This window comes from Parasteatoda tepidariorum, chromosome 11 (assembly GCF_982258835.1).
Source record: "Parasteatoda tepidariorum strain Cologne lab strain chromosome 11, Ptep-v5.0, whole genome shotgun sequence".
Lineage (NCBI taxonomy): Eukaryota > Metazoa > Arthropoda > Arachnida > Araneae > Theridiidae > Parasteatoda > Parasteatoda tepidariorum.
Genome location: NC_141765.1, coordinates 6,541,118 through 6,553,543, shown reverse-complemented (window position 1 = coordinate 6,553,543; position 12,426 = coordinate 6,541,118). Strand labels below are relative to the sequence as shown.

General features: G+C 29.7%; 1 protein-coding gene across 1 annotated transcript; it reads right to left on the bottom strand.

Annotated features, from left to right (window-relative positions):
* Window positions 1-8,907: 8,907 nt before the first annotated feature.
* LOC147801208 (uncharacterized) lies at window positions 8,908-9,393 on the bottom strand. Its single transcript, XM_087154422.1, has one exon. The coding sequence runs from the start codon at window positions 9,391-9,393 to the stop codon at window positions 8,908-8,910; it is 486 nt and encodes a 161-aa protein (XP_087010548.1).
* Window positions 9,394-12,426: the final 3,033 nt, after the last annotated feature.

Genomic DNA, 12,426 nt, shown 5'->3' with positions numbered 1-12,426 from the left:
TTATTTAGTAATTTTAAGCAAATAAGGGTGTAAAAATAAACTCGATCGAAATACTAGTGTCATAAATGTAATTTATTAACAGTGCAATAAATCATCTCTCAAATAAAAAATAAATAATTGAAAGTTATAATGTAATAAACTGCGTAAGAGTACTGTCGTAATTTCTGGGGGCGAAATATTATGAGGTGAGAAGTTCGTATCCAGGATAACTACGGTGATGAAAAATTATTCAAGGAATTCAACAGCAAGAGTAAGAATATTGTCCCATTTTTCTATTAGAACTGATTTGATCAGATTAAAAAACAAGTAATGGATTAATTATTTTAAATTCAACTCAAAAACTAATAATTAAAAACACTTTTAAATCGTTTCTAAAATAATTTCCTTTTTTATTATATTTATATATATATATATATTTTTGTTTTTAAAAATAATTCAACTTCAAAGGGGAGAAAACATGTAGGAAAGTTGTTTTATGTTTTAATTGCTTACAGCCCCTGACCAAATTATTCGACGCACTGTAAGATTCTAAGTAAAATCTTAATTATCAAGTGATACTATACAGCATTTCTGTTTTTCAAGCGGCTGAAAACGATTTACACTTGCTTATGCTCGTGTATCAATTGGTTAACATTATAATGTAATACGTCGAAAATAAATACAAAAAGGAAGTATATAAGTAGTTTAAAAATCTCCTGAATAAAAACCCATTACGTATATGTTTAAGTGAAAAAAGTATTGCACATAAACTCGTGCAAAACAAGTAATTAATAAAATACTACAGTGTGTCTTAAAATTTGGTCTAATTATTACAATTTACTGATATAATACCTGATGTAATAAATATTCTATATTTATATTTCAGGTCTTATATTAGTATTATATTATATCGTCTAATTTATCCAATCATCGAATTTATATTATATATCGTCTAATTTACCAATTGCTACACGAACGTAAACAAGTGCAAACAGGTTTCAGTGGTGTAAAAACAATAAAGCTATATAGTGTCACCTAATAATTGCTTAGAATCTTATAGTGCGTCTAGTAATTTGGCCACGGACTGTATAAAGTCTAATATTAGGTAAGCTCTTCAAATGCTGAAAAAAATAGGCTCAAAATAATTGCTGGTTTTAAAATCAACTTTATGAAATGAAATCAAATCATAAAAATTATATCAACGTGATATAAAACCTGTGTAGTAAAATACTTTCATCTGTATATCTAAAAAAATATTTATTAGAAATAACGGCAAAAATTTCATTGTTTTCTGCAGACCTTTAAACCATTTTAATCAGCAGTATTTTATTGTTCTAGATCATACAATAACTTTTTACTATTCTGACTGAAATGCATGTGCAGAAAGAAACATATCAATAAAGTCAACAAGGAAGATTCTCTGGGGAATCAAATACATGTAAGATTGATCCCGAATGCAAGCTTAGATCAACAATTCAGCGCTTCAAAGACATTCTTTTAAGGATATATTTAACCTATATATATTCAGCTTGCTTACGCAATGAGATATAATTTCTTATTTTTATAAATAAATTCTTGCCTAGATAAATGTCAATGTAAAATATCGGAAAGTTCAGATAAAACTCTGAAACGTTAAAATTTTCATTTTAGAATTATAGTAAAATAACGGGCAGCTGTCTGCCCTTCCGATTATCCGTAAAGTTTACGGAAATCTTCCTCAATGGTATTTAAACCATTTACAAAAAGTATGGTTACAAAACAATACATAAAAAACTATACGGTTTTTTAATTATTTACAACTAACATTTTTCAAAAACGCAAAAAATTCTATATTATTTAACTAGACGTTGAAGCTCGGCTTATCGCGAGGTAATGAATGGGCATTGGAGAGTGCCGGATACTGGAAATTCTTTATGTGTTGAAGGGAATGGATGAAATATTGTGGTGTCAACGCTAAGACTCGAACCCCAGCTCTGCTGGTCTTGAGATTGACAAATAAGCCCGCTCGGCTATGATGCGTACGCAGTTGCAAAGGCGGTTTCAGTTGGTGCAATAAAATTCCGGTTGTTTAACCGTAAGCGGTTAATAAGCAGTTTTTCTCAAACTTAACAGTTTGATTACCATTTTATTTATGGTTGTTTGACTGTTTTGATTAAATATGGTAAAATAAGCATTCAAACAACTGTTATTTAACCATTTTTTTTCCGAGAAATTTCTAACAGTGTACAAAAGTGAGAATTCTATGTTCGATATTCTTCCAATTCCATATTCTTCTAATTCTATATTCTTCTAATTCTATATTCTTCTGTATTTGCTTTATGTATTTTATATTGTGTTCAATTCCTGGCCTTTGGCAAAGCCTTTGGGGAGCAGAGAGAGCAATGTTAGACTTTTGTCGTTCTCTCTTGTAAGAAAAGGTTTTGCTTTTATGACTTCCGGAGCTGGTACCCCCTGAAGACGTCAACTTCGGTTGTCATATTTATCCATTTTTTTTCATATTTCATTGTTTCATTCTATCTTCTTCAAATCAAAGTAAAAAGTGAATGCTAATTATAAACCGAATATAAACTGATGAATTGGTATACGGTTGCAAGTAAATTATTAAAAAGTTTTACATCAAAGTTTTTGTCAATAATCATTAACAAATTAAATTATAGTAAATAATTTTTGAATTGATTTAAAGCTTTAATTTTTCTTAAAGAAATAAAAAGAAATTTAAGACTTGAAAATTATTATTAAGAGTAAACTATTTAACTATTGACAGAAGAGTTATTTGTCTGTTTTTCTACTATGAAGAATTTTCATTTGATGTATAAATTGAACTATAAAACGAACCTAACCTGGAGCTGAATCACATACTTAAAAGTATCAAAGCGAAAGCTTGAAAATATGAATCTTAGATTGTACTTTATTTTTTTAAATTATTGCTTTCGGAAAATTTTTCTCCAGACTTTTGATGAACAATATTTATTACCTTAGATAAAGTAATATCTCGTTTAGAAAATATGTATTGGTAATAGGTCTAAAATTATACGTAAAATCTTTATCGATTTTTATAACTGGTTCGATATGTTGTTAATAATCAAATGCAACTTTTGACAATTTTTCTAATTAGACCAGTTACCATGCCACAAAAAAGGCAGAATTCGTAAATTAGAATAAATCTAAAAAAAAAATAATATTTTTCTCATTTGCCCCCTTTACTTTAGCAAAGTCAAGATTGCTAAGAGAGAGAGAGAGAGGAAATATTAATTGCCCATATTGGGCACAAAAATAACGTTTGAAACTGCTTTTCCTTAATTATTTCAATTACAGTAGAATCTCGATAGTTTTCCATAAATTCGATCCTGTGAAAAAAAAATCAGTCTTACTTCTAACGCACACACAACATGTGGGACGATTACTACGATTGATACGATGATTACTTCGACGGAATGCTGAAAAACAAGTTTGTGAATTAAACACTGAACCATATGAAAAAAATGTTTAAGCAAAACCATTAGACAATTATTTTAAAGTACAATTAACCTGAATGCAGCTTAAACCAGAATGGAAAATTACAATAATAAAAGAAGAGAAATCATAAATCGTGTAAAAAATTGTTTCTGAATGTGGTGTAATTTTGTTTTGGCAAAGGAATATGTTTTTAAGTAGGTTTTTTGAAAATCATTTTTCCTTTTGTAAATAGTGTATGTATTTTATTTCTGTATTTTGTATTCTCCTTTTCTCTTTTCCTGCACTTCTTTCAAAGCCTTTGGGGTAAAAAAGTGAAAATTTTAGACATTTGTCGTGCTCTCTCGATAGAAAAGATTCTGCATTTTTATAACTTACGGGGCTGGTACCCACTGACGACGTCAGCTTCGGTGTCATTATTATGCTAATCATTTTTTTCATATTTTTCATTGTTTTCTTCTACAGTACTTAGGAAATAATCAACACTGTTAGAAATTTCTCTGAAAAAGCGATTAAATGAAAATTTATTGAATGGTTATCTTACCATATTTAATCAAAACAGTCAAATAACCATAAATAAAATGGTAATCAAACTGTTAAGCTTGAAAAAACTGTGTATTAACTGCTTTCACCTAATACGGTTAAACAACCATAATTTTACTGCACCAACTAGAACCACCAAATAAAGCTACTTAGTTCTTTGGAACTACGTACATATCATAGCCGAGCGGGCTTATCAGTTAATCTCATGATCGGTTGAACTGGGGTTCGAGTTCTGGTGTTGACACCACAATATTTACTCCATTCTCCTCAACACATGAAGAATTTCCAGTGACCGGCACTCTCCAATGATCGTTACCTTACTAAAAGCCTACCTCCTATGTCTAGTCAAATAATTAATTTCTTTTTAAGTTTTTGAAAAATGCTAGTTGAAAATGGTTAAAAAAAGTTTTTAATGGTTTTATAACCATACTTTTTGTGAATGGTTTTAAAATCATAAAGGAAAAAAATGTTCTTTACCGTAAACTTTACAGTTAATCGGTTGGGACAGACAGCTGACAGTTATTTTGCCATAATTTTAGAATGAAAATTTTAACAGTGTATATTTAAGAATAACCAAAATAAGTAAACACATTTAAAATTCCTCAAATAAACCAAATGAAGATATAATTTATTTATTCTCAGTATTTGCCATTTCATTGTAACTACTGCTTTTTTTATATATAAATTGGTTTTATATTTGTGTTATTAATTTTGGAAAAAAAAATAATGATTCAAATACAAATGAGTCAGATTATTTGGACCAAATCTTTTACAATAATGATGAATTCTCAGGTTTTGAATTAAAAACTTTTTAAAAGGATATCAGCTATACGCATTACTCTATATTTTGGGAAATAAAAACGACATTGATTTCAATTATCAGAAAACTACATTTTTACTTTACCGGAATACGATTTTTTACGCATTTTGGGAAATTCTGGAATCTTTCCAGTTATTGAATTTTGACTCCCTTATGGACACGAAACATTCGCTTAAAAATAATAAAGATACTTTTTTTAATAAAAGATTTGAGGATAAAATATCTATCTATTGCTCTAAAAATGCATTTATTTATGGACAAAAAAGCATTTTGTTGTGAGGAAGATGATAAGGCCTAGTGTTCTTACATAAATTTTATCTCTTTTTTTCCTTTGCATCGGAAGAATGCCCGCTATATAAAAGGGTTATACACTAGTTTCGCTTACCCTAGATAATGTCTACAATGAAAATTGATTATTAAATGTTTTAGTAAAGATTGTAGTTTCTTATGAAATCTTTCTGAAATAAAATAGTTACCATTTTAGCATCTAAGAAAATATCTTTAAATATACTGTTAAAAATTTCGAGAAAAAATGGTAAAATATCAATTTATTTAATCTTCATTTCCCTATATTCAAACAGAATCGTTAAAGATTCATAAATAAGATGGTATTAAAACTGTGAAAAAAAACGGTTTATTACCTAATACAGTTAAATTACCAGAATTTTATCGCACCACCTGAAGCTCCTTGCAGACATATTATAGCCGAGAGGATCACTCTCATGACCGACAGAAGGGTGGTGAGAGAATCCCGTTAGCGTATGAAGACGAGGACATTTAACGTATGAAGAGTTTGTAGATTCTCAATTTGTGACCCTAAACTATAAGAAAATTATATACATTCACGCACGGAGGGCAGCACCATAAAGCTACTTATCGCAAAACAGTCTAGTATTTCCGATCACTTACGATAGATGAAAAACCAGATAAACTACTGACACCACATTCCACGATTCACTTCATAAAACACAACTCATCCACAACTTAATTCCGTTGCCCATTTCCTTACGAATAGTATAATTTTAATGTCCATATAAATTTCTTTTTCGTGGTTCTGAAACCATGCTAGTTGAAAATAGTTAAAGAACCTTATAGTTTTTTTTTATCCATATATAGAGTAAATGGTTTAAAAACCATGAAAGTAACATTTGCTCTTTACCGTAAACTCAATGGTTAATTCGATGGACAGACTGCTGCCGGTTATTTTCCCGTAATTTTAAAATGAAAATTCTAACAGTGTATCGTGCCAAATTTTGTGAAGCATCCTGTATGAATTTAATTACACTTTTATATAAAATGAAATGGTACCGCTAATATTAGTTATAGATGGGAGCAATAATTTTAATTTTCACATAAATTAATAAATAAAATAAAAAATTAATAAAATATCAACCAAGTACAAATTTACAATTTAAGAACAGGCTATTTTGCCCCTTGGGACTCGAACAATGACAGTTTAACTTTTCTGACATTTTACTCACTCTTTATTGTAAAACATTTCTCATTTAATATATCAATAGATTTCCTTTCATGACTTCAGGGTATGTTAGAAACATAGATTTTAAAAATAATATTTCTGGAAAGATTAGCAAAGCTTCAGAATAAGTTTAGAGGGCATTTTGAGTGTTTATGTAGATGAGGAATTTTGAACCTTGTTCACTTTTTATTATATTTATAGTTTATACGTTCACTACTCTTGAATGTCATGAAAAAATTTAAAAGCAAATAGCACACTTTATAAAACTGTCAATAAAGAAATAAAAAAAGACTAATATATCAAAAATCTCGATAATATCAAATAAAGCTAGAAAAGGTGAATAAAGAGCAAATAGTGAACTTATTATTATTTTGATTCTATAAACAAAACCGTCCTTAGTGTCAAAATATAAATTGATAGAATAAGCACAAGACAAACACGTCGATTTAAAGAAAACATGGCTTGGCCAGATAAAAGGAAAAGGTTTGAACAGGGTAATAGAAAGAGGATGGTGAGATATGTAAGGTAATGGTGTGAGAACCACATGCAAGCAAATAAATCGAAACACGTGAACAAATCACAAATAAAGATACACAAATAGTTATAACACAGCTTCTAAAAACAGAATGATAGAAAACAATCTCCTCCAGGCTCCTTCCCTTACTGGCTTAAGCAACTTGGCAGTCGTAACTTTACCGTCATTTTGTCTTTAGACATTGAGAAAGGTTTATACAATTAAAACTAAAGTATGTCTATGTGTGTACATTACATATATATTTATTCTTCATTCACGTTTTTTTTACTTACTCCCAAAAAAAATGTAGATTAAGGGTGAATACAAACGTTTTTTGTAAAAAGCAGAATTTCACTGTTGCACAGACAGGAGAATCCTGCTAACAAGCACGGATTTTCTTTGTATACATAACAAATTTTTCTTCAAATAGAAATGCAGTTAAAGAGACTCTGAGAGAATTATTAATTACTGGGATACCTTTCAATTATTTAGATAAGATTTGAACAAAAACGAACTTCTTTTGATAAAGTAAAAAATATTGCCAACATTTATTTTGATAGGAATTTCGCTTGAATTTGACAAAAATTCGAACTTCCAAATACAGTCAGTTAAATCGGAGACCATATTTATGAGGTTATTCGAATACATTAAAAATAATGAAAAAATTTTAGAAATTATCACTTTTTCACCAAAAATAAAAGGAGATTTTATTTGCTCTTCCCCTCATTAATATGAAATTTTTGCAATATATATATATATATATATATATATATATATATATATATATATATATATATATATATATATATATATATATATATATATATATATATATATCCACCAGTCAGCAACAGTCCACGTTCGTTGACTTCTAGGCCACTGAAGTCGCACAGCTTTAGGTACCTGTGTGAGCAATGGCCTCTAACTAGGTGTTCGACTCCAAATGCTCATTCCCGTCCAAATGCTCCCGTCGCAATGTTCTCTTGCTAACAAGTGGGGATGGACCTTCATTCACTAACTGAAGTAATTCCAATCGGATTTGGAAACTATGTCTTCTAGGTATGATATTTTTCCGACCACAAATCTGACATCGTCTTTCGTGAACACGAGTATAACAGACACAGTCTGCATCGAAACATCAACAAATCCAACAACTTCTTTCACCGTATGACCATTGTCACGGCGAAACACAACTGTCCTTTTTTACCACTCTATCAAATCCTTACACTTACCCAAATTTACCCACAATTTCAGCTTAAAACAAAAATATTTCACTGATTGCTACTTGCCTTTGATCACATTGTGATAGAGCGCATGCAGTTAAGCACGTCACTTGACCACTGAGTTATCTAATGAAACCTAATGATTCATTTGTGTTGGCGCACTAGGATGACTAATTTTTTGTCAGGTAAGCTTATTAATTTGACAAAAAAATGCATAGAAAGTTCTTTTTTGATAGAATTAGAAAATTAATATCTTACCTAAATAAATGGAGGATAAATACCATTCAAGTATTGCATTTTCATTAAGCGTATAGATAGGAGAATCCTGATCAATTTAAATACTTTCTCTGTAGCATGGAGACGGAAATCCTGTTAAATTTATCGACTTTTTTAATTACAAGGTTCATCCTGCTAAATTGATAGAATTTCTCTTATCCTGTTAAACTAAAAGAATTTCTCTGAAGAGAAGAAAAGAATTTCTCTAATCTTGTCAAACTTTCAAAAAAAAGTGTATTTAAACTAAATACAAATTTGATTTTGTGTAACACCAGAAAAAAATTTTATAACTATTTTGTTTTACCTGTATCCTTTGTACAATCCAAAGGAGAAAAAAACTTGATCATTTGTGTAAATGAATAAAAATTGTTGCAATAAATTTCGAACAGTTTCTTATTTTATAACCCTATTGATAAGAAAAAATACTGCCAATTTCATCGTAATGACACTATTGCACACTCATTTCCATAAATTAAGGATAATGAAGTTCAGGCACAGAAAGAGACAGAAGCCAAGCAAATTTGACTTATTTGTGAAGTCTATGTATTAAACAAAAGGTAAAGAGCAAAAAAGATGATATATGTTTGACATAATTAATAAAAATTGCGATTTTTACTGGAACTCATCTGACAGGCCTACGAGCATATAGACCAATGTGACCTAAGCGTCTGTACACGGTCTGCCTTGAAACCGCCGTACCGGTAGCTGAAGAGAGCTGACGAGACAGGTCTGATGCTGTGCTCCGTCTGTTTCTTTTGGCAGTAACTGCCAAATACCGGTCTTCATTCAGCGTTGTAACTCGGGGGCGACCTGTGCTGTAACGTTTACTCACATTACCATCATCTTGGAATGGTTGCCAAAGCCTGGAGATGACACTCTGGGTGATTCCAAGTTCCTCGGATACTTCCAGCTGGGTACGTCCACATTCCAGTCGTCCGATGATTCTGCCACGTAAAAAATCATCCAAATGCTTCCTTTGTGCCATAACTATGCGGTTATTGCACTGAAAGGCTTTTAAAGCGCTTTTGAACAATTTTACTCCTTTGCCACCATTCCTTATATACCCCTCTTGTACACTCTCGTCATTGTGACGTACTACAAGCGTCATCTAGTGCTTTCCTGTAATTTGCATATTCTTCTTCAGCATGTATGTGATAATTCTACAGGTGAAATTTTAATTTTAGAGTTTGATTTCCGTGTGATTCTGAATTATCCTTAATTTATGGACATGAGTGTATTTTATGAGTACTTCAAATTAAAAGTTTCAAAAACCAGATTCGTTGTATAATTACAAAATTAACACATTTGATTGAGTTAGAAATATGAAATTTCATAGATGTTTCACCAGATCAATACTATCCAATAAAGCTAACTGAAATTAAAGAATGTTTAAAAAAATACTATTCCCATAATACAGTACTAACGCACTACTGAAGCCTGATGTAATATTTATTTTCTGTTGTAAATTATAAAAAAAATACAATTCCAATATTTAAGCAAAGTACTTAAAAGTTAGAGAGTAATAGAGCAACTAAGCGAAACTTATTGAAAACAAATTTTTCAGCACTATTGCTATAAACAAACGTAGCATAAAAAAAACATATCACAAAAACATAACATAAAAGAAACATCTCAGTGACAATTATTCATGTCATATCTAAGGCAGGTACAAAACGAAAACCCATCGTTTAAATTAGGAACAAAAAATCATAAATTTCGTTAAAGGTCTTCTTTAAAGACATTATTTTCGGATTGGCAGTCTTCAGAGGAAGCTTTAGATCTTTTTAAGGGATTTATATCCAAAAAGTATCTGTAACAATGGAAAATACAGAGTTCAATCTTATAAGAAACATTAAACTTTTCAAGCATTCAATAAAATTTTCAAAAAATTTCATTTAAATCATGTCATTTTTCAGTGACTCGGTATGAATAAGATAGTAGAGCACTTAACTCCTGCTAACGGAAGACAAATCTTACAAAGAAATCACTGCAGTTTTGAAATATCATTACAGTTCAAAGAACTCAGAAATTGATAAAAGTTTCGATTCTACTCTAGATTTCATTGCACCTTCTAAAACAACAAAATCTAATGAATCGATTGCCAAGGGATGAGTTAAGAGTCGAGTATATTCTAAATTATTATTAGAGGGTGGTTCAAATTAATACTAAAGTAGTGTTTGTTCATTTAGTTAATATTTTTTTTAACAGAAAAAATATAGTTTAATCAAAAATCTAAATTTATCAATATTTAATTTTGACTTTTGACTAAACTTTATTTTCATCCATTTATTAAACTATATACTGTTAACATATAAATTAAGAATAAAAACTGAGATATTTTTAAAATTTTGGTATCAGAGTAAAGATTATGATAAATTGAGAAGGTTATAGATATTTTCGTAATGTTAAGTCTAAGTTTAAAATTTTAAAAAAGATGTGGATAAATTTTGTAAAGAAGTATGTGATACAAGACAAGGTTTTGCATATGTTGAATTTCAAGCGCAACGGAGGGGAAATCACACAAGTATTTTATTCTAAAAAATACATTAAATATTTTTGAAAGCAGAAATTCTTCTAGAATATGCTACTTTAGGGTGAAATGTTTAATTAATTGACATAAAACAATAAAAGAGCCTCATAATTAAATTGCACGTTAATTAAATATAACAGAGGGGACAAAAAAAATCCCACATTTTTGACATGCACTGTTATTTATGCTAAATTCTGTGATTTGGACCATCCTAAACATTATCTGTAATTTTGTTTTTAAATTGTCAATTATTATAAGATTTTTAAAATTCCAACCCCCTTTTTTTAAGTCCAAATAAAGCATCGTAACAGAGAGGACATCGAATGTAACAGAGGGGACGTCTTACAAATTTGACAAAAAGTTAAAGGGAAATATCACTGTTAAAAGTAACTCTTCGGTTATTTAAAGTTGGAGTTGGCAACACTGCTATAATTGAAGCCAGTGCTACATCTTTGTAGTTATATTTGAGAGTTTTTATTTTACTAGACCCGGTTTAAAAAAAAACAAGTGCATTTTTTGTTTCTTTCTCAACTTCAATTATTTGGGCAACAAAATTAACTACCCAATTTTTATCTAGAACTTTTTACTCATGCAAAAATATCTATAGCAACATCAAAAGAATCCTAGTGTTTTAATCCCAATGTACCATTTTTTTTCTTTGGATGCATCTGCTCTGATATTTGATATGCTTCCACCATAGTGCACAATTGGCTTTGAGGACTAGCTGTCCATTTTCTTTGACAATCACGCACTCAGCTCTACCAGAAGTCAGGTAAGAAAGTTTATCAGATGAGTAGAAATTTATTACAAGTTTTTTTGCTTCAACAGAAACTTTGTTACTAGGCTATGTCTTTTGTTTTGTTAGTAAGTTTAGAGAGTATGCATAGAACAGTACAACGTTATCTTGGAGATACAGGTAATGCATGGTTTGTTTTTTTAATAGCTTTCCTCAATGCCTGAGGAATATTATAAAGATAATATCCTTATTGAATTTCTACTGCTTGTATCAGTGCCTTTTTATTTTTCTTTGTCTTCTCCTTTTTCAATTTATCTATTTCTCTATTAAGGCTGTTTTTTTTCTTCAAAATACTTCTGTTATCACAAATTTTCATTTTATATTCTTTATCTTTCTTCTTAGAAATATATATATTTTTTGGAACATTCCAGTTCTCTCACTCATTCTTTATACTGCTGTTTTCCTCATATTGATTACTCATTTAAAAAAACTTTTAACTATAAACTAAGCACACTATTAAATAAAAATGGCACAGATTTGTATAAAAAGTGTTCTCCAATAGTGGAGGTTTAAACTACTTGAATGCATTAGCACTTGTTTACGTTCCTAAAACTCCTTTTAATGGTCAACCTATCGATTCTGTGTGACTGAGGGGATATTTAGTTTCCTCCTCTCTGTTACGTCCCCTCTCTTATATGAGAAACTTTGAAATTTTTTTACAAAAATATTACATACCATGATTGTATTAATAGACTTTATTGTAAAAACCAAATATTAAGTTAAAAAGTTTTTTGTGTAATGAATAAAATAAACTTAAAAGAATAATTGTAACAGAGGGTACAGTATGTATTTGAGATAATTTTTGACTTAAAAAA

Coding starts and splice junctions, on each gene's coding strand:
- LOC147801208 (XM_087154422.1), bottom strand. CDS start 9,393: ATGACGCTTGTAGTACGTCACAATGACGAGAGTGTACAAGAGGGGTAT.